Source organism: Gymnoscopelus braueri, assembly GCF_963280865.1.
Source record: "Gymnoscopelus braueri genome assembly, chromosome: 22".
Classification (NCBI taxonomy): Eukaryota; Metazoa; Chordata; class Actinopteri; order Myctophiformes; family Myctophidae; genus Gymnoscopelus; species Gymnoscopelus braueri.
This window is the reverse complement of record NC_137624.1, coordinates 36,883,261-36,906,391: the sequence shown is the minus strand read 5'-3', so window position 1 is coordinate 36,906,391 and position 23,131 is coordinate 36,883,261. Positions and strand designations below refer to the sequence as shown.

The 23,131-nt window shown below is 40.7% G+C and overlaps 1 protein-coding gene across 1 annotated transcript; it reads left to right on the top strand.

Annotated features, from left to right (window-relative positions):
- Positions 1-17,417: 17,417 nt before the first annotated feature.
- LOC308078994 (N-acetyllactosaminide beta-1,3-N-acetylglucosaminyltransferase 2) lies at positions 17,418-20,342 on the top strand (the record flags this gene model as incomplete). The annotated part of the gene is made up of 3 exons (XM_080420332.1): positions 17,418-17,768; positions 18,058-18,580; positions 19,839-20,342. The coding sequence occupies exons 1-3, from the start codon at positions 17,464-17,466 to the stop codon at positions 20,340-20,342; spliced, it is 1,332 nt and encodes a 443-aa protein (XP_080276458.1). The 5' UTR covers positions 17,418-17,463.
- Positions 20,343-23,131: the final 2,789 nt, after the last annotated feature.

Sequence of the window (23,131 nt, the reverse complement as noted above, 5' to 3'; positions counted from 1 at the left end):
TGGGGGAGCAGTCGCCAAAAATAGCAGATCTACAGGCCCACAACGAGTCGCAGACTAAGTAAAGAGTCACAGGTTAAAGTGGTTAAACTGATTGTGCTACTACTATATTAACACATTTAGCTGGGGACACCCGGGGACCCCCTTCCAAGGACCCCATGGGATCACTTTGAGAACCACTGCTATACCCCATTTTAAATCTTCATTGTGTGAATTATGGTGAAAGTATGCACTGACAACAGAAGTGTGATTCAACATGTCTTAATGTGTAGATAATGATAGATTGTTGATAGATACATGATATAATCTTCCTTTTGTGAATTATTATTTATTTACTGTTTAGTGTGATTACAGGTCAATCAGTAAACACAGAAGGAGAGCTGTGTTGATAAAGCCAGGTTATTCATATCTTTTCATACATTTCAAGTAAGGACGTATGGTGTCAACATGGCAAAAAAACACTGGTAGTCGGTAAACCTGGTTTCTGCTGGGAACAGGGTTCGATTCCCTGCAGCGCTGTGCTTACTGTTTCACCTTTGTCCTGTTGTGTATGTTTACATTAAATGTTAGCACTCAATTCATTGATTCATAATACCTGAGTGATATTTGAAAGATTTATTAGGACTCATAACAATTAATTGGCACATCTAATGATGAGTTACCAAGAATGATAACTAATGATGTGAGCATGATGAATGATGACCTTCTGTAAACACATGGTGGTAGCCTATACTGATGCCCTGAAAATACAGATGGATTTTGATTGGCATTTGCATTTGCATTATTCATCAAATTACTCTGAAACTGATGTCAACGATTGTCGTTCACCACTGTCATTGTCTACTGTCATTACCATTAGTTGTGGTATAGACTCTATAGCCGTAGAACCATTTACAGTTATCGTTCTTGGTGTGGAGGGACAGCCCTCTACACTTATTTACATTTCACATCACATTTGTCATTGTGTAAAATGATCTAAAACACAGCATGAGCACTTGTTAGTGTCAGGTTACTTCAAAGCGGGGATCGAACTGAAGACCTTGGGATCCATACTCCCCCTTCTTAGAAACGCTAGTTTTAACATTTCAGTGCTTTTTGAAAATATTCGGATATATAATTGCTTGCAGCAGCATTTTGCATGAAGCTGAGTTAGAATTGCATCCATTCCCTTCCTTTTTCTAAAAATGTCTCTCCTTTTCCCTTCTTTCTTCTCTTTTTCTTCTTTCCCCCTTGTGCCCCCCCCCTTACTATCCAATGATCCCCAGCTTTAGCTCAGTTGGAAAAGCTCTTGACTCCAGACCACAAGGTCATGGGATCGACTCCCAGCACGGGAAGCTCAGCATCAGAGCAATCTGGCTCCCATGGGTTTACTAACTTTTTTCCTCCTTTTAATGGCCATTGACATTGCATTGGGCGCTTAAAGTGAAATATTTCAAAAACAACACATTATTTCAAAGTAAAAAATCTCAACCAATGCGTGTCCACAATAAGGTGGAATTTTTGAACTGTGAATGGAGTTTCTAGGTGAAAGTGTTTTTTTGAGGTCCCAAAATCTTCCATCCGCCTCCATTATAAATCTCTGAACTTTTAAAGGAGTACAATTCTAAAACTATGAAACATTTCAAAGATTCCTTTTCAGGCAAACATGTCCACATTAAGATGAACATTTTAAAGTTTGAATGGGGGTTCTAGGTGTAAGTATGTACACTGTGGTATTCAGTGAAAGATTAGAAAGAGGTAAAAGCCCCAGGTAAAAGTTGAAAAGATGTCCCTGGGGAATTGAACTTAGGACCTTCTGTGTGCAAGGCCTGTATCTTAACCATTGCTTCACCATGGTTCATACTTTCTCTGGTCTCTTGCACGATCTTCAGTGAAAGATCAGATAAAGGTGCAAGAGTCAGGTAAAAGTTTGAAAACAGTCCAAGTTGGATTTGAACTAGGAACTTTCTGGTTGCAAGTCCTGTATTTAAACCACTGCACCACAGACGTTCTGACTTGATCAGTTAACTTAGCCTCGCAAACCTAACCTTGGGGCGAGTGTAAGTGCTGATAGAGAAACAGGAAGAGGAGGGGCTAGGAAGTGGACTTTGACGGATAGGAACGGGAGGAGGTGGAGATGGAGAGAGAGGAGCAGAAGAGAGGAGGAGAGAGAGGAAGGTCGGAGTTCCATTTACAGGTTGGTTGTGTTTATCTCACACACACACACACACACACACACACACACACACACACACACACACACACACACACACACACACACACACACACACACACACACACACACACACACACACACACACACACACACACACACACACACACACACACACACACACACACACACACACACACACACACACACACACATACATGTTAAAACAACAGGATGGTTTGCTTAGTCCTTGTAGTCAAACAGAGCTATAAGGGAACTGGGCCATGTTCCTAGAAGGGTCTGGTCTGGTCTCTGGTCCCATTTTGCGAAGCATTACGTTTGATTACTTAATTAATGACGTCTTATGTTTATGAGGTGCTTTAAAGACTAAAACACAAGCTACTGTACCACAAAAAGTAAGATAACAAATGTTTATGTGGTTATTAGTTTCTGGGAAGGGGTATTTGTTTACAGAATAGAGCACAGTTGTTGCCGATGAGACAAATACATTTTCCATTCAACATGATGGAAACATAATTATCTTCCCATCATGCTGGCATCTGTCTTGCCGTCTCTTCCCGAGCTCTAATGCTATTGTCTTATCTAGTCTCTCGTTAGCGGTGTTTTAAAAGTAGTCGTAGTTGCCTAGTACTTAACCACTTGAAACACAGCATCCATATTTTGCCGGAAACATTAGCCAAAAACAGCAGACCTACAAGCTCACAACGCGCCGCAATATGGCGCGTTGTGTGCTTGTAGAGATTATGAGTAGACAGTAAACTTAGTTAGCTCTGTACTTGGACTGCTTTTTTCTAAGTTTAGAGGGTTTAAGTGTTTTTACGAGGTTCACACCACATTGAACATGCATATGTTCTTTTCTCTCTCTCTGTCTTGCCCTCCACTATCTAGTCTGAAAATTAGACTACTAAACTGTCTCTGTACTTTTGAGTCATGTACGGTATACAGTATGTGGTATTTATTTATTTTGTTTATTATAGTTAGTGTCAGCATGTTGGCACTGGAAATACTGAGTTCCTTAAAATGTGTCTGAATAATCCCTTAAGGGATGGGCTGTGTTGAGGCCAGTGTTGGAAAGTAACTGTACATTTACTTAAGTACCGTACTTAAGAACAATTTTGAGTTATTTGTACTTTACTTGAGTAATTCCAATTTCCAATACTTTTACTTCTACTCCACTACATCTCGGATCCAAATATTGTACTTTTACTCCACTACATTTATCCAAAAACTTTAGTTACTATAGTTACTTTGTAGATTTTGATTATTATTACAAAATATACATTACCCATTTCAGCCCTATATACATTTTGGCCATTTGAAAATAGCCGATCTACAAGCTCACAATGCGTCGCTTATGCAACGCATTGTGAGCTTGTAGATCTGCTATTTTCAAAAGATTTTTATACATTTGAAAAGGGACATTCTGCATTCTGCACAAGTACTCCAATGTAGCCTGACAGTGCATAGCGGGTTCGAGTCCCGTTCCCGGTGATCTTTACTGCATGTCTCTCCCCTTCTCTCTCCCTGTTTCCTGTCCATCTCCACTATAAGCTATAAATAACGGCATAAAAAACTGAAAAAATATTATTTATTTTTTTTGAAAGGATAAAGCACAAACAAAAAATATGTGTGTGTGTGTGTGTGTGTGTGTGTGTGTGTGTGTGTGTGTGTAGGTGCTGGTTTCAGTGCGTGTGCAGATAGAACAGTATGTGTCCAGCAGACCAGAATGGCCAGCTGTCATCACTCAGGCATGGAGGTTCCTACTGGCTAAAGACAAGCACATGAAGATCAGAGGTATATATATACAGTACACACACACACACACACACACACACACACACACACACACACACACACACACACACACACACACACACACACACACACACACACACACACACACACACACACACACACACACACACACACACACACACAGGTTTTTCAGAAATGGATTTAGAAGGCATTTTTTTAAATCTGCCTCAGGTCGTCGACTACCCCTCTAGACCAGTGGTTCACAGACGTTTTAATTTCAAAGACCCCCATAACTCTGAGAGTGTACAAATGGAACCAAATGGTCCATTTTGTTGTATTCGTACGCTTCAAGAGTTACAAACATGTAAGGGTCCATTTTAATTGTAGCCCCCTCAAGGAACCCTGAGGGTCCCTGGACCCCACTTTGTGAACCCCTGCTAGTTAACTTTAAATACATTTTCATTTAAAGGTAGGGTAAGTGATATTTTTTGGTTAAAACAAAAAGTATTTTGTTAAAAGGTTAAAATACTATATTCTGATAGTAATCATTGCTATAGAGTGTTTGTTCAGTAACAGATGTCTCCCTGTCTCTCCAGCTCTTTAATAAACAGAAAATACATTTTTCGGTAGGTGTCAAAATCTCAGCCAATTAAAATTGTCTGCTCATTTCTTAGTGTCATCACTTCCAATTTCACTTGTTTAATCTATATCCTGATTGAGTTCTCTGTCCTGGTTGGATAAAATTGGAAATGAAACTACAAAAAAAAACAAAAAAAACTACAAAATACATTTTCTGTTTTATAAAGAGCTGGAGAGACATGGAGACTCTTTATATGGACAGGACACTCTATAGTAACGAGCACTATCAGAACATAGACCCATTTTGCAATTATTTGAATAATTGCAAATCACTTACCCTACCTTTAACTATGTTGAAGAAAGTTATAACGTAGCATTTCAACTTTTAATAACTCCCCCATTCTCTCTCTCTCTCTCTCTCTCTCTCTCTCTCTCTCTCTCTCTCTCTCTCTCTCTCTCTCTCTCTCTCTCTCTCTCTCTCTCTCTCTCTCTCTCTCTCTCACACACACAGAGCTGCTCCAGTCGTCTCCAGGTGATGACTTCACAGCAGAGCCTGGCTGGATCACCAGCATATGTGAGTCTGGCATACCGTCACGTGGTTCTAGAACGGCGGATGGCTCCATCACCCCCCACCTGCCCGCCCATCCCCCCCAGGCCCGGAGCAGAGTGTTTGCTGTCATCCTGTACGCCGAGTTCCTGAAGGAGCTGGCGGTCATCGCCCAGGAGCACAGCGTAGTGCCGGGCCACTCAGCGCTTGAACCCCAAATTTCACTGTTCTGGGGGGAACGTTCACCAGAAATAGCTGATGTCCAAGCTCATGACGCGTCAAAATGTGACGCGTTGTGAGCTTGGAGATCAGCTATTTCTGACAAAGAGATTTGGTGTAGTACAGTACGGTTGCTGTACAGTTGCAACTCAGGTCCGTTTCACTGTGTATATCGAGGGTTTAAGTGGGTAACCTGGTATTCTCCTGGTGTAATCACTGACAGGTTAGATCTGTCAGTGCCAGCATTACTAGTGGTCCTGGTAGGATGGAAAGCCAGCAGTACTAGAGGTCCTGGTAGGATATAAAGCCAGCAGTACATGAGGTCCTGGTAGGACATAGAACCAGCAGTACTACAGGTCCTGGTAGGACATAGAACCAGCAGTACTAGAGGTACTGTGTCAAAGAAACATTGCCAGGATAGATAAACTAGCTGTCTTGGGAATTGAATTTGTGAGATTTCTGTTCTGGGCTGTCACCATAGAATAATTATCTAGCCATCAGCCCACAGCGGCCTTGTAAGCCATTTGTATTAATATGTTGTATTTTATAATGCAGTACCATTCATACATACCATAATGTCGCTATCGGGCAGAAACCAGCTATAATCCATTTTTCTACTTTTTTTTTTTTTTTTTCATAAATCAGTGCTATTGAACACCCTCTATGTCTGTGTGTGGGTTTTACAAATATTGAACCAATGAAAAGTATTAAAAAGTGCTTAAAGACACAACTCCATTGTATCCTCAAACTGTCGGTCAAACCACCTATCTGCTGTTTTTTCCATCATTGATTAGAATGACAAAGTCGGAAAAACATGAATGGTCAAAAACCTCCCAACTCCACTTGAGCTGTATTTGGGTAAAGTAATGATAATATAAGGAAGGACACATTCAAGTATCTGACAGTGAATAAAGTCACCACCAACTTAATTGAGGCAGTATTGTGTTGTTGTTCTTTGTTGTTGTTGTTTTTTTCTGAAAAGTAAATATTTTGGACACAGCTGGTTTCTGCCCGACAGCAGATATACAGTACTCCTGTCAGGACTTGACTGTGACAAAACATATTTCCCTGTGTGATTATGAATATGTAGGGGAAGAAAACTGATTATTTGTATTGATAATTTATCATTTGTATATAAATGCAATGAGATTATTCTAATGATGCTTAATCTCTAAATATATTATTTTGTGACAGTGTGAATACCAGACTGGTACATTTTTGTATTTGAATTAATAAATTGTACAGTTTGCAAATCATATTTATAGCCTTATACAGTTTCCATACTGTTAGCTGATACATAAAGATGTTCCCTTAATTGTTTCTTGTGTCTCTTTGTGATTACAGTTGGTTGATGACCCATAATTATTGTATTTTAGTCATGTTTAATTCTTGGTTATTACTCCATCAATCGTTCTGTTTTTGATGCTTAATCATTTTAAATAACGGTCACCTTATTTTAACTGAAGCGTTTGTTGTTCCCTTCAGATTGTTGTGTTGACATCCGTCACATCTTAAATAAACAGCTTTTAAAAAGACGTTTCGTGCATGTGTGTTTGGGGTATGTTTGATTGAGTGTTTAACCCTCTTTTTGGACAGACTAACTAAAAAGACTAAAAACTGCTGTTTGGACGCCATCTAGTGTCCATCAGCAGACACTACATCTGTCTGAGGATATGGGTGTAAAATGTATTTCAGATGTCCCGGTGGAAAAGTGACGCATGTGCATACTCTCTATTGATTTTATCCCACTGTTAGGGTTGTTTTATATATTTTGTTTAAGACTTACAGTAGGCTGTCTTGCCCCACTGGAATACAGTGACTGATATGAATTAATAATATACTGGACTGGACCATACGTAAAATGAAGAATACCTTGTGATGTCAGTGACATTTTATTACAAATGAAAATAAAAATAAGAAACAGTGCAGTAACAATACGTTTTCGTATAGCAGCAATTTTGCATGTACAATATAAATATAAATATTGTCTGTCGGGCGGAAACCTCATTATGGCCAAAACTGTTACTTTTCAGCATAAACATTCTAAAGCAACGAGGTCTTTAATTTTATCTCTAATATGTCATCATGATTTGTGTGCATGGGGATCTCATCTTAAACAAGCTCAGTGCTTAATGAGTCTCCCAGTTTAGTAGACCTTGTATTGTGAATTTGTTGTACTTCCTGATGTTCTCGTGTCTTACTAAATAAAGTACATCAATCAATCAATTAATCAGTCTACCTCTTCTTGGACGTTGTATGGACGCTCGTCCCAAAAACACACTGCCCCATTTTTTTCGCGGTCCGAGGCCGCCGGTTTAGACCCGGGGCAGGGTGTTTTAGGACGATGGCTAACGATTCAGGGGTGGAGCCAGGCTAACGCACCGGAACACACTCAAAAAACAGCACACTCAGCAAAAAACGGGAAAAAAACAAGACTCTCCCCACCAAATTCGGCAAGACACACCATCTCCCGTTAGTTCCCGTATCTGCATAGTCTCGCGTCTCGCGTAGCTTTCCAACCTGCTTCCGGTCTCGTAAAAAGGCGTCCGCCCACTTCACGCAGAAAGCTACGCGAGACGCGAGACTATGCAGATACGGGAACTAAACGGGAGATGGTGTGTCTTGCCGATTTTGGTGGGGAGAGTCTTGTTTTTTTTCCGTTTTTTGCTGAGTGTGCTGTTTTTTGAGTGTGTTCCGGTGCGTTAGCCTGGCTCCACCCCTGAATCGCCTGCCGTCGTCCTAAAACACCCTGCCCCGGGTCTAAACCGGCGGCCTCGGACCGCGAAGAAAATGGGGCAGTGTGTTTTTGGGACGAGGGTCCATACAACGTCCAAGAAGAGGTAGACCTCGTTGCTTTAGAATGTTTATGCTGAAAAGTAACAGTTTTGGCCATAATGAGGTTTCCGCCCGACAGACAATATATTTATATTGTTTTTCAGGACTTTCAAAAAGTGTTAAGCAAAATGGGGTCCGGGGACCCCCGGGGGTCCTTGGGGGGGTTCCAGGGAGTCCCCAGAAAAATGTGTATGTGTGTGTGTGTGTGTGTGTGTGTGTGCGCGCGCGCGTGTGAGTTACATTCTAGAAGAGCCCAAATACCGGTCGTCAGCGTCGGCCTCAGTGGCGCACCTCGTTTATCATTAAACTACCAGTCCTTTACTTTTGGGAGTTTGGGTTCGTCTCCCGCTTGAGACATTACTTTTTCAAACAACCACGGACTACTTTTTTTCGCCGATAAAGAATTAAGAACACTTAATTAGTTATTTATCTTATCTGTTGATATTGTATAATCATACCCTGACTGTCCTCAAAGAAGTCAATTTAAATTGAAATACTCCAGCAGTGACTGACTGACTGAGAGAATTGGGATTTGAACATAGAATCTCTGCACTGAGAGTTTGACGTGTAGACCACCACACCACCCGGCCACATGTTGTGATTGTGTCTCAGCTTAGTAAACTACAGTACCGTTCATTTGTATGTTAGCCCTCAATTAGTACAGTTAAGTTGAAATAGCACTTTTGAATTTCTGTCTGTGAAAGGTTAGCTAGACAGAGTTCTTTCAGAAAGAACCCCCCACCTTCACAGAACAATCAAATACTGCCATTGTGATTTGCATATGAAAAACTCAAGGAACTAGCCATGAATAGCTGTGGCTGCATATCAGTGATATTAATAATAATAATAATAATAATAATAATAATAATAATAATAATAATAATAATAATAATAATAATAATACGGGTAATAATAATAATAATACCAGCTAACATCCCTGCCTTGTTGACATAATTATTTTAGCCTGCTTTACATTATGTTCTTTATGGTAGTTAGTTAATAACAATCATATTTGATTTATATTTGATTTGAAGTGAAGGAATATATTCAACTATTTCTTTATACATTTTGCAACGCACTACCCCCACTGTGCGCACAACCATATGACGTCCATACACCGTCCGAGTCGGACCTCAGTAGTTGCAAAAAAAGGGGAAACAGCGCCCCCTGCGACGTCGTATGGACGTCCAAAACGGATGTCCAAACGACGTCCGAGTCGGATCTCAGTCAGTCTAGCTACTTACTGACTGAGGTCCTGACTCAGACGTCGTCCATACGACGTCGCAGGGGGCGCTGTTTCCCCTTTTTATTTACATGGGTTCCCAGATTGCTGTATTTGTGCAACGTTGAATTATGGGTTTCGTATTGAACTTTTAAGTGTTTACATGGCTTTTCATGGCATAGTAGCCTAAGTAACTCATGAAGACTATTATCTTCTATATCTGTGATGCCAAAATCATCAACGCAGGGGGCGCTGTTTCCCCTTTTTATTTACATGGGTTCCCAGATTGCTGTATTTGTGCAACGTTGAATTATGGGTTTCGTATTGAACTTTTAAGTGTTTACATGGCTTTTCATGGCATAGTAGCCTAAGTAACTCATGAAGACTATTATCTTCTATATCTGTGATGCCAAAATCATCAATGCCAACGCAACAGTTATACAACAAATTATAAAGAACACTTAGTTGATTATTTATCTTATCTTTTGACATTGTGTAATCATACACTGACTGAGACCAACAGAGTATGATTCAAATGCCAAATGAGCAACCCAAGCAAGCACACTACATATATGCTGGTTATTGGTTTAGTAAATAGATTTAGTGAGAAATTGTATTCTGTGGTGGCCAGTGGTTCTCAAAGTGGGGTCCGGGGACCCCAGGGATCCTTGAGGGGGATAACCCTATGCCTGACATTTTACAAAATCAAAACAATCAAGTCAATAGTTGGTCAATCAAAAGAAACCATCCATTGGCTTTTGTACAAGAGTAGAGCCCTGTGGCCTACTTTACAGCAGGGAGAGATAATTGAATTAGATGGTTTTGAATTTCTTTATGTAAAATACCTGTGATTCTGGAATCTCTGTGCTGAGAGTCTGTGCATTAGACCATTACACCAACGCTCAGTGACTCTCAGTAGATGTCTCCAAGTATTGTTGAAACATTCTGTTGTATGTTAGCCTTCAGTTAGTAAAGTTGTAGCCTCGGAAACCCATAATATTGTAACTTTCCTGTTCAACCCCAGATTTGACTTCTAGTGCTTTTGAGTTGTTCTTTTGTATTTTAGCCTTCGAAAATTTAAAGCACTCCATCAACTGTTGGAGGACTGGGATTTGCACATGGAATCTCCAAGCTGAAAGCCTGACAATTAGACCATTACACCATCACTCACAACACATTGCAATGTGTTGTGAGCTTGTAGATCTGCTATTCTATAATTAGATTGGCAGGTATGGGTGGGGCAGGGTGGCTGGGACATACAGGCTATGGGACATTTGGACTGCTCCAAAGTACCAAGTACCAAAGTAGAAATGATTTAATGACATGATAAACTACATGAACACACTGATATAAATACATTTGATTACATAAGGCCTGTTGAAGACCCCTAACCTAGTGTAAATCTGAAATACATTTTACACCCATATCCTCAGACAGATGTAGTGTCTGCTGATGGACACTAGATGGCGTCCAAATAGCAGTTTACTTTTTTCAGCCAGTCGTAGCAACAACATGAGACAAAAATACTAGTGTTTCCTGGAAGTCGCCTGGCGTCAGATGGTTCCATATAGTCTAGCAAGTAGGATTAGGGTTAGATTTAGGTCCCAAAATCTTCCATCGGCCTCCATTATAAATCTCTGAACTTTTAAAGGAGTACAATTCAAAAATTATGAAACATTTTTCAGGCAAACATGTCCACATTAAGATGAACATTTTAAAGTTTGAATGGGGGTTCTAGGTGTAAGTATGTAGGACTAGTAGCCTGCCAAAGTTTGTACTGTTTCCCCATTAAATGTCCATTGCCATTGCCAGGTAAAAGCCCCAGGTAAAAGTTGGAAAGATGTCACTGAGGGATATGAACTGAGGACCTTCTATATGCAAGGCCTGTATAACCATTGCTCCACCATGGTTCATACTTCTACCAATCTGGGAACCCATCGCCAACTGAAAATGAAAAACAGCGCCCTCTGCTGTTTGTTCTATGTCTGTTGGCTCTGGGCGGACGATAACGTAACACCAGAGCACAAGGAAACCGGTGTTTGTGATGCGCCTTCAGCGCATCACTTCCGGTTGGTGCGACTATGTTTTCATTCCCACTAACAATATTTCTACACGGAACACTAACACCACTTCTCCCAGAGAACATGGATCGTTTTGGTTATAAGCCCACTTGTTTCTATGATGAAAGAGTAAGTTAAAATGTGAATATATTTCCGTGGTTTTGTCTGCTCCGCGGACGCTATTGTTAAATTAGTTTCGGTTTGTTTCGAGGGGGAAAGATCGACGGACATGTGAATCCCGCCCACTACATGTGATTGGGTAAAGCGCGGCCTACTTCCTGATCTGAATGCGCACTCGTTATGACGAACCTCCCCGACAGATTCCAACGCAGTGCAGAAGCTGTTCTTGAGAGATTATACTTCTACTGCTCTCTTGTACAATCTTCACTGAAAGATCAAATAAAGGTGCAAGAGTCAGGTAAAAGTTGGAAAACTGTCCTTATTGGATTTAAACCGGGAACTTTCTGGTAGCAAGTCCTGTATCTAAACCACTGCACCACAGAGGTTCTTACTTATTCTGTTAACTTGCATGGTATTCTCTGAAAGATTAGATAAAGGTAAAAGCTCCAGGTAAAAGTTAGAAAGATGCCCTTGTGGGATTTGAACTCAGGACCTTCTGTATGTAATCGTTGACATCAGTTTCAGAGTAATTTGATGAATAATGCAAATGGACAATCAAAATCGTTCTGTATTTTCAGGGCATCAGTATAGGCTACCACCATGTGTTTACAGAAGGTCATCATTAGTTATCATTCTTGGTAACTCGTCATTAGATGTGCCAATTCATTGTTATGAGTCCTAACACACCTTTCAAATATCACTTAATATGTGACACAGATGAGTTTGATTACTTGCATGTAATAGCTACTTCTGTTGATGCACATTTCTCATCATTTCATTTTGCTTGACTCCATTATTCTTACAGATCGTGTTTGGTACGAACAAGTCAATAGGCTACAGCTGTAGCTGTTATTACAAAATATACACCCTATGTATCTCTCAAGCACACTGCACACATAATATATTATTATAACAAATATTATAATAATTATTATAATCAAGAAATTAAAATATATAATAAACAAAGCATGCACACCCAAATCCAAGCAATCAAATGCACAGCAACATCCTATGCCTATGCTTGAACCACAATGAAATTAAAACATGCAGTCAGCATGTGGTGAATATTCTGTCTTGCTCAGTATGCAACCATCTTTCACATAATAATAATAATAATAATAATAATAATAATAAACTTTATTTGTATAGCACCTTTCATGACATGAAATGCAGCTCAAAGTGCTTTACAGAGCAAGAATACAATTACAGTTAGAACCAATTTAACAATAAAGCAAACAAAAATAAAATAAAATAAAAGCAAAGGCAAAAGCAAAGGCATAAAACAACATTAAAATAGGGAATACAGTGAGGAATTAAAAATCAACCAAAGAATCAGCTAAAAGCAAGAGTGAAGTAATAGGTCTTGAGCTGTGCTTTAAAGCTATCGACAGAGGCTGCCTGTCTTAGGTGTAATGGGAGTTTATTCCACACTGTCGGTCCGTAAAAGCAGAATGCTTTGTCTCTGTCTATATCAGTCCAAAGCCCATTACAGTGTCAAAGACAGTCCAAAGTACTACTACATCTTCAAATATCTCCCCTGTTCAAGGGAGAGGCTATATATAGTGGTTTGGCCTTAGGTGTCCCTTACCATGTGGGAAACTGGGGTTCGAATCCCGACCGGTACATTCAGAAATTTCCAAAAAGAGACGATCTACAATCTGCACTGTATGACATAATTCTCATACTCCATTCATTATAACACAGAGATGTTATTAGACACTAAGCTATCCATGTCAACACGTCTTTAAGCTCTAGGAGTCTCAACAGTTATAAGTGACTGTTTAATCTGGCTGAAGAGGCAATTCATTGACCACAGTTGTTTTGCACAACTTTAACATCCCAGATAGATCGAAATATTAATCCACTGTGCCGACTAATACACCATGACATAGGAGTACGTGCTAAAGATGTAGTCACAGGTAATCACAGGGCTATCTGCTTGATATATTACAATAAAAAGTGCATTCAGGTATTATGAATCAATGAATCGAGTGCTAACATTTAATGTAAACATACAGGACAACGGTGAAACAGTAAGCACAGCGCTGCAGGGAATCGAACCCTGTTCCCAGCAGAAACCAGGTGTACCGACTACCAGTGCTTTTTTGCCATGTTGACACCATATGTCCATACTTGCATGGAAATGTATGAAAATATATGAATAACCTGGCTTTATAAACACAGCTCTCCTTCTGTGTTTACTGATTGACCTGTAATCACACTAGACTATACAATAGCACAGTGATTCTCAGACTGGGGTCCGGGGACCCCCAGGGGTCCCCAGACTTAATTTTTTTTTTTTATATAGCATCAACTAGCCACTATAAACCCTATACATCAGCTATTTTAAAATAGCTGATCTACAAGCTTGTTGATCAGCTATTTTCAACAAATCAGACCCTTAAACTAAGCTAAACACTCTAAGGAGCATGATAGTGATCAGTGAGTATATATATATGAATCATTACATTTGTCTAACATGGACTGTTGTTAGCTTTAAGCCCAAGCTGCAGACAGCCCAGTACACAATGATACAATCCCAGATCGATCTAAAAACGAATCCACTGTATTCACCAACTCACCAGGTTATTTGAGCATAAAATCTTGTTTGCTTTACCATGTTATAAACTGCCTCACAGAGCCTTTAAACCCTTATTTAAATTGCGAGGCGTTGTGAGCTTGTAGATCAGCTATGTTCACAATTTGACCCTATTTCTTATAACATTTGACAATTTGACCAATGTTTGACCAGTTTTTGATTACTCTTGATGCAGTAATGGTCTTTTTTCCTTTCCTTTCTTGTATAGGTATATATAAAGGATGCTTTGAGGGCTACTTTTCACATCCTCACCAATGCCTTCCATCCCCATCACCAGGGTTAGGGTTAGGGTTAGCAAATATGGAATAAGCAAAGAACCTGCATGTGAATGAGCTGCCAATGTAAACCTACAGGGATTGCAGACAGTCTGCCACCAGTTGTCTCCTATTTGAATGTTTCTATACAGGAATACACTGTTTTCTGTTTAAAGTCACATGTTCTTTGGTATTACATGGATATGAACTCTGCGTGTAACATGTAATGTAAGTCAACAGTCAAGCTGGACAAAGAGATACTATACATCCATTGGAACACAGATCACTGGCTCTCCCATCTCAGCTGGATAAATCCATTCTGCAGTAAGTATAGCCTACGCACAATAAGGGATAATTATATTGTAAATATTAATTTTAAAAAAACACATAGTGGACTCGTAGAGGACCTGGCTCCCTAAAAAAAAAGATATTGTATCTCAATGGCCCAACAGGCTTTACCTGGATAAATAAAAGGCTAATACAATAATGAGGTTAAATGTTAAATAAAGATAAGTTAAAGTTGACCATAAATATTCTTTTTTTTCTTTGAAGAATTCTACCAGCAGGCCTACTTGCTTTGTTAGTGTGTTACGACCTTATAAGGGTCTAGAGGTTATAAAGGGGTAACATATTTCAAACCCAACCAGGGTCAACAAAAAGTGTACAATTTATTAAACAACTTGAATTCACAGGGGATCAATAAACAGGGAAGGCATAAACATCAGGGTGGCCAAAGCCAAAATACTCCCTACCTGAAAAGAAAACAAACTAAACTACACCAAAACAAAAAGTACAATCTAAACTCCCTACCTAAGAGAAACAGGGGAAAAAGGGGGAACAAAGAAAATGGCGGCACACCCCTACCAGCTTCCCTGTTCAGAGGTACTCAGGAAAAGGATTGGGATGTAATTAAGAAATAGCTTATATTTAGAGTTGTCTATACTTTGAACACTCAGTAGTAAAGGTAACTTCCGCACTAAGCCGGAAGTTATGGCACACAGCCTACAGACCTACTAAAGACTAGCTAACTACAGCAAAAAGGGATCAGCATGTGGTGTTGCAATGGTGAAAGAGGGCTTGTGGACTGATCTTTCCAGGCTTTTATAGTGGCTGGTTGATTTGGGGAATGGGAGGCAGGTGTGTCCCCAATCTCCACACCACTCCTCCAATCTCCATGGCCACTCCCTCCTTCATTCATCCTGCAGCACTGACAGAGGGTTAAACACACACACTATGGCCATATAGGGCCGTAACATAGTGTCATTTGAAACATAGGAAACTGTTGAAGGAAAAATAGATTTACTATAATAGATTAGATTTGACCTTAAATTTTATTTTATTTGATCTTGCGTCAAATAAGAAATAATCAGTTTGGGTTTTATTCAGATCATCATTCATACACAGTAGATTTCTAAGCGTAAATGTGTCGATTTGTATGTCGATCGAGAGTATAGTATACTGTATGTACCCAAATGGACGTGTAAATGAACACTCAAGGTTTTATTGTGTAGAAGGCTGTGTCTAGGGGTTGTGTGCCTGCCCTCCCATTATGTAATACAATCCTCAGTGTTGATTTAACCCCAAAGAGAGCACAAATGGAACCAGAATCATCTGGTTCAGTGTTGCCAGATTTTCGCAAGAGAAATAAGCAGCCAGGTGTACAAAAACAAGCCCAAAAGAAGCGACTAGGCCGCATGATCACACACAGTTTTACCACTTGAACCCTATATACCACTGTTTCCCAAATAGTGGGTCAAGACCAGTCTTTCGGTCGCAGATCACTTTTTATGGGTCGCGGGTAAATATATATGTATATATATTTTTTAAATATTTTTCCGTTTCCTACATTTAAAAAAAAAAAAAAAATATATATATATATATATATATATATATATATATATATATATATATATATATATATATATATATATATTATTTCAACACATTTCAAAAACTTTAAAAGAATCAATTAAAAACAAGTCCAACATTTTCCAAAAGTATTTCATAAAGAATTCCATAAATAAAATGAAAAAAGGGGTCCTTGACATGAAAATGTTCGAGAATAAGCAACTACACTTTAGAAACAACCTGCGACCCGCAACCACCAATATTTATAAGCGACTTAACAGAAAAACGGTCCCAAAGTCGCTTATAATAAGCGGACTTGGCAACACTGATCTGGTTCCATTTGTACACTCTTCGGAGTTAAAAGAACACTGAGGATTTTACTGTGCACGATGATGCTCTGAGTTGGTTAATCAGCCTCCGTGGAGCGTCATCGCCATGGCGACGGTATCTCGAGGGAGTTGGTTGTGGGTTTGTTAGAGCAGGGAGTTTTTTTTTTCCTCAGTTCCTCCTGCAACTGCCTCACTGCGACTTCAATGAACGAAGACGATAACTCACACGGTACTGCTTTTTTCCACTTTTTAAACTGTGTAATTATGTTTTAGCCACTTAATTAGCCCTATTCTAGGGTGAACATTTAGCAAAAATGGTAGACAGGGGTGCTATGTCCTCCCAGTATAGGATACAACAGCAGTAGCAACACATAAATGTGTGTGGAGGGGTTCATTGGCCTAAAAAAGGGGGTAAATAATAATTAGCTACTCAAAATGTTAAAAGAAACAAAGTGTGATGTGTCTGATATGTCATTGGCTCTCAAAGTGGGGTCCTTGAGGGAGTTCCAGGGGGTCCCCAGCTAAATGATGGATAGTTAGGAACTAAATGGGGGGGGGGGGGGGGGTTGAACATACTCAGTTATCAGGGGACTCAGGGATATCCCCCCCACTTTTGGGATGAAAAAAAAGGAAAAAGAAGAAACCTCCAACATCTACACTTCATGGAGTACATCTTTTGTACCTAATTAACCAAATTAACCGAAATAAAGTCACAAACTCCACATATTTTCGCGCAAGCGCCTGCTAGAGCCATACAAATCTTCTCTTATGGGGGTCCCTGTCTGGCATATCTTTTCAAATGGGGGTCCGCGGGCTAATAAGTGTCAATTTGGGGGTCCTTGACATGAAAAAGTTTGATAACCACTGTGATTATGTGATTATGTCTGACTATGTGCGTGTGACGTTCACACAGCACAGACGACACGATGGCGCGCTGCAGATGCAACGGCAGGCTGCTGTGCATGTGCCTCCTGCCGTGCATGATGACCTTCCACCTGTTCATCTACATCATGGTGTCCGTGTTCGTCACCGTCACCTTCACGCCTCCGCCGATAGCGGTCCACTACGTCGCCCCGGGGGCGTCTGCCAACACCAGCACCGTGGCCTCGCACCCGCTCGGCCCCTTCTGGAACCTGCGCCTCGACGAGGGCGCGCTGTGGAACCACCTGCAGCACGCCTGGGACCGGCAGAACAACCCCATCCTGCGAGGAGGAGGAAAAACGAGCGGAGAGTAGGCAATTATTTGAGATAATCGCAATTAATGTTCACACCTTTTCAAATATAAAAAAAAGCTGAAATAGCAGATCTACAAGCTATCTATCAGCTATTTCTGCTATTTTTACATGTATAAAAAGTATTAAACATTATTACTTACGTTATTTGTTATATCTGCTCTGTGCAATTTTTGATTACGAAGCCTAAAAGGCTTCATAATGTTCAGATGTTTAATGCCAAACACACAATTAAATCGTTAATCGCAATTATTTGAGTGACAATTAATCATCAACTTAAATTTGTAGTCGTGACAGACCTAGTGGAGCGACGACGACGGAAAGGAAAAATTGCACCTCGTTCACGTGCCTGGCCGATGCCCCGGACGACTTACCCGAGCAGATGAGGGCGTTTATCCGGTCGATGCACCGGCGCGAGTACCCGCTGCTGATCAACCGGCCCGGGACGTGCGGCGTGAACAACGCCAGCCTCGGCCTGGACACCCCCATGCTCCTGATGGCGATCAAATCCCAGGTGGGGAACTTTGAGAACCGGCAGGCCATCCGTGAGACGTGGGGCCAGAGCGGGCTGGTCAAGGGCCAGGCGGGCGGGAAAGGCGGGCTGGTGCGCACCGTCTTCCTGCTGGGGAGGCAGGACGCCACGGCGGGGCCTCACCCCGACCTGGGGAACCTGCTGGAGCTGGAGAGCCGCCAGTACGAGGACATCCTCCAGTGGGACTTCACGGACACCTTCTTCAACCTGACGCTGAAGGACCTGCTGGTCTGGCGCTGGGTCCAGACGCACTGCCCCGGGGCCCTCTTCATCTTCAAGGTAGGGATGTTAACAATGATTATACAACAGGTAGTTCCGACCAAGCAATCTGATTGGCTGAAATAGCTTTCTAGCCGTGCTTCAAACCAGCATCATAGCACGGACCTAATCACATTAAATAAATCACTCCGCACTGCAGTCCGCACCTGATTAGACCATATATCGCACAGCTGTGCTGTGAAGTCACGCTGTCCCACGGTAGGAAAACAAACAGACAGTAGCCTGACCCACCGCCGCCACCGGAGAACAAACAGCTATGCAAAATGGACTATGTTGTTAATTTTGACTTATTTGGTGGACTTACGGTTGATCAATGGTTAGAAGGTTATAAATATCCTCCTGTGTTAAAGTAAAATTACTCCCATTTCGTTAACAGTCCAGTGTATGTTATACTTTATCGTACGAAGGTATCGCACGGCGAAAATAGCCGATCTACAAGTTCACAACACGTCGCCATCGCGACGCGTTGTCAGCTTGTAGATCATTTATTTTGGCCACGTGACACGGTCGTACGACGGAGCATATAGCCTACTGGAATTAATTCCACTACGCAAGCATTGATAGCTCGGCTGTGTTGATGAGACGGTGCCTCAGGCTCATAGTACTGCTACAGGGACTATTTAATGTCTCAGTGAAAAACTCTTCTCTTTACAGGGAAACGGATAATAGCGAAACATTTTTATTATGAATTGCTCCACAATATGAATACATTTGGATGTGTTTTGTTGGTAACTGTTGTATAATCGCAATATTACACTCGAGGGTGTGCTTTACCTTACATACCTTACCTCACTTCTGTGATGCGGACGGAACTCGGCTTCGCCTCGTTCCTGACCGCATCACAGGCGTGCCAATAATGACGGTAAAGCACACCCTCTCGTGTAATATTGCTTAAATCTATAATAGATTAATTTCCGTTAAGAATTTAGTGGATTAAAGTTATATCAAATGTGAGCTTACCATAATCACAGAAATCCATAATCATATTCCATCATATTCAAGGGCTTTTGGAGAGAAATGCAGACTCCATAGAGCCCTGCATAGGGGAGGTGTTTGTGTCTGTGACCAGCTGATGCTCGTTGATGCTTGTTAATGTATTATACACATACAAGGCAATTATGTTTCTGCACTCATTTTCGGTTTCAGACAAGAATTTTCCTTATGGTCCTAAAAAACGGCGCTTCATCAATTAATCGATCGATATGGTTATCAACTATCAATTAATTAATGAATCGATAATTTGCATCCCTACTTCAAGGGCGACGACGACGTGTTCGTGCGGACGGGCGCCCTCCTGGACTACCTGCACACGCGGTGGGAGGAGCATAACATGTGGCGGGCCGCGAGGAACGAGTCCGACGACGCGCCGATGGAGCTGATCGTCGGCGACGTCATCAGCAACGCCAAGCCCAACCGCGAGCCCACTGCCAAATACTACATCCCGGAGAGCTTCTACAAGGGGGTCTACCCGTCGTACGCCGGCGGGGGAGGGGTGGTGTACTCGGGCTCGCTTGTCGCGCGTCTGAGGGAGGTTTCGGAGAGGGTGCAGCTTTTCCCCATCGACGACGTCTACCTGGGCATGTGCCTTCACAGACTGGGCCTGTCGCCGGTCCATCACCAGGGGTTTTTAACGTTTGACCTCCCCGAGTCGGAGAGAGACAAGTCGTGCGCTTACAGATCTGTGCTGCTGGTTCACAAACGCAGTCCCAAGGAGATGCTGACCTTGTGGAAGCAGCTGCAGACTCCACCTCCTCCATGTTGAGGTTTTATTTGGAAGTCAAATAGGGGATTCGTTCCACTTCCACTGACTCTGCCCACTGTAGATTGGCCGGGCAGCCTGTGACATAGTAAAATCCTGAGTGGTGATGTAACTCCGAAGAGTGTACGAATAGAACCTATTTGTACACTCTTCTGAGATTAGATTTTACTGTGAACCTATGTGCCATCATATGTACACTTCCATTACTGATCTGACAACCTTTCTCTCTCTCTCTCTCTCTCTCTCTCTCTCTCTCTCTCTCATCATCATCATAATAAAGATCTACACAGTAATTGTAACTGTGAAAAGCATACAAATGGACCCCATTTGGTTCCATTTGTCTTTTACATTACATTACGTCAATCAATTACATTATTGATTGACTTATTCAATGTTTGTATTCTAATTAGAAGCCTATAATATTAGACTGGCACTTGGTGATGAAGTGATCATGTGCCCGAAAAGGCTTTCCACCCTGGCCCTACACAGAAAAATCATCATCAGTGTTAATGTTAATTTAGCATTGCAAGCCATCAAAGAACTCAAGTAGATGTAATCTTGAAACACAAGAGAACTAATCCATCTAAGTAAATAAGGTTGTGTGTTCCTATATTTATGGGTTTACATGTAAGCTGTAAGCTGAATGACAACTCTCTTATATATGGGAGAAAATAATGTAACTTCTGTCTCAACTGATGAAGACATGTTCGTGCAGTTAACGAATGTAAACATTATTTTGATATGAACAATAAGGAAGTGTATATGTATTCATAAAATATGGATTACGGAACATTGAATATAAAATGTTTATGGTCAGTCTAATGAATGAGATAAACATAAATAGAAGATAACTTGCACCTCATCTGTGGTCACGCAGCAGGAAACAAACACAGGTCTATATATAAAGTCTACACATAGTATAATATTACAACAGTAACGCTATTAAGCCACTAGAGGGAAGCATAGATCAATCAACAGTGTCTCCCTGTGATGGGAGTCTATGGCTGGGATAGACTGGCTGAAAAACAGCATGAACTGAATTATAGTGATTGTTGGTTTCAATGAACCATCCACCCACATCACACAATGAGAAGTGACATGGTATGATGACCTGCTGATTATGACATTTATTTATTTATTTATTAAATCTGGTTTCAGTGCAATAATCAGTGTTAATAGAACCCTAAGAATGAATGAATCCATCTCAGGCTTATATTAACACTGCAGATTTGGCATTGTAAAGGTCTGTTAAGGTGTACTGGTGTCTGGTTTGTCTACATTCCACTCCTCTCTGCTCCGTGTGAACTCCCGCTCAATGACCATACTTCAAAAACATGTCATTTTAAACCCTGTGAAACCCCCAGGGCTATAAAGTAGTGCAGTGGTTCTCAAACTTTTTCAAGTTAAGGACCCCCAAATTGATGTGTATTTTTGCTGCAGACCCCATCTGAAAATGTGCCAGGGACCCCCAGAAGAGAAGATTTATGCAAACATTTTTTTCAAAATTATTCAAACAAAATAATTGTTAATTATTCTTAACAATTTCCCAAAATTCATTGTGGCATTTAGTTATTTGTTTGTTTGTTTGACCTCTAGTAGGCCTACTGCTGATTTCCTACCAGGACCTGTGGTACTGCTGGTTTTATATCCTACAGGACCTCTAGAACTGCTGGTTTTATATCCTACCAGAAACTCTATGAAGGACTCAAGGAGACTTTTGAATTCTTTTAAAGAAGTCATGGATTGCAACTTCTATAAAAAAAGACTCAGAAAGAAACAGCTGAAGATATATTATATGTCCTCGTTGTCGTAGCCTAATATAGTATGCAATAAAAATGATAAAATAGACTATTTTAGGCCCATGTTTAACAGAAAACTAAACTAAACGACGGCTCATCCCTTAAAAAACACTTGAGTGAGGTGCTGGAGCTGAACAATATGAGGGTGAACAAAATAAAAAACAGGTTTAAAACAGCAACCTGTTTTAAACCTACATGTTTCTGCAATGAATGATTTTGGCCAATGTAAAGGTATTAGGCAGGACTGTGACTGTTGGCAAAGCCCTGATGACTTTGGATTTGTGATATTTGGTACTGTAGGTCAAGTACTCAGATATTTTACTTAAAAGTAAAAGTAGCAACACCACAATATAAAAATACTCTGTTACAAGTAAAAGGCCTGTGTTCAAAATGTTACTTGAGTAAAAGTACAAAAGTATTGGCATACAAATACCCCAAAATTGTATTAAAGTACAGTACTTAAGTAAATGTACTTAATTACTTTCCAACCCTGGTCAACAGCATAGGCCTATATTAATTTAAGTCTGTTGACCTTAAGCCTATTTATTTATTCTAAATAAAATAACATTAAAAAAGTTAATTGTCATTTTAATATGACAGGGTTTGCAATTCAAATGAAATGAAGGCAGGGTAAAGTTAATAGTGTTAGTCAGAATGTTAAAAAGTATATTGTAGCCTCAAGTAGCCTAGAACAGATACAAATCTAGCCATTTCCACCAGGACACGAAACATTAGCATTATAAAGCCCAATCGAAACTTAATCTCTCTCTCTCTCTCTCTCTCTCTCTCTCTCTCTCTCTCTCTCTCTCTCTCTCTCACACACACACACAGCTCCCTCAATGAGAGAGCGAGAGCGAGAGAGAGAGAGAGAGAGAGAGAGATGAAACAGGTGAGACACACCTTTCCAGTTCTGAACAGACAGAGGCATTTACGAAGTGGAGGCCCCGCCCCCTTCCAGCGGGTTTCACTCAGAACTCGTTTAACGACAGACAG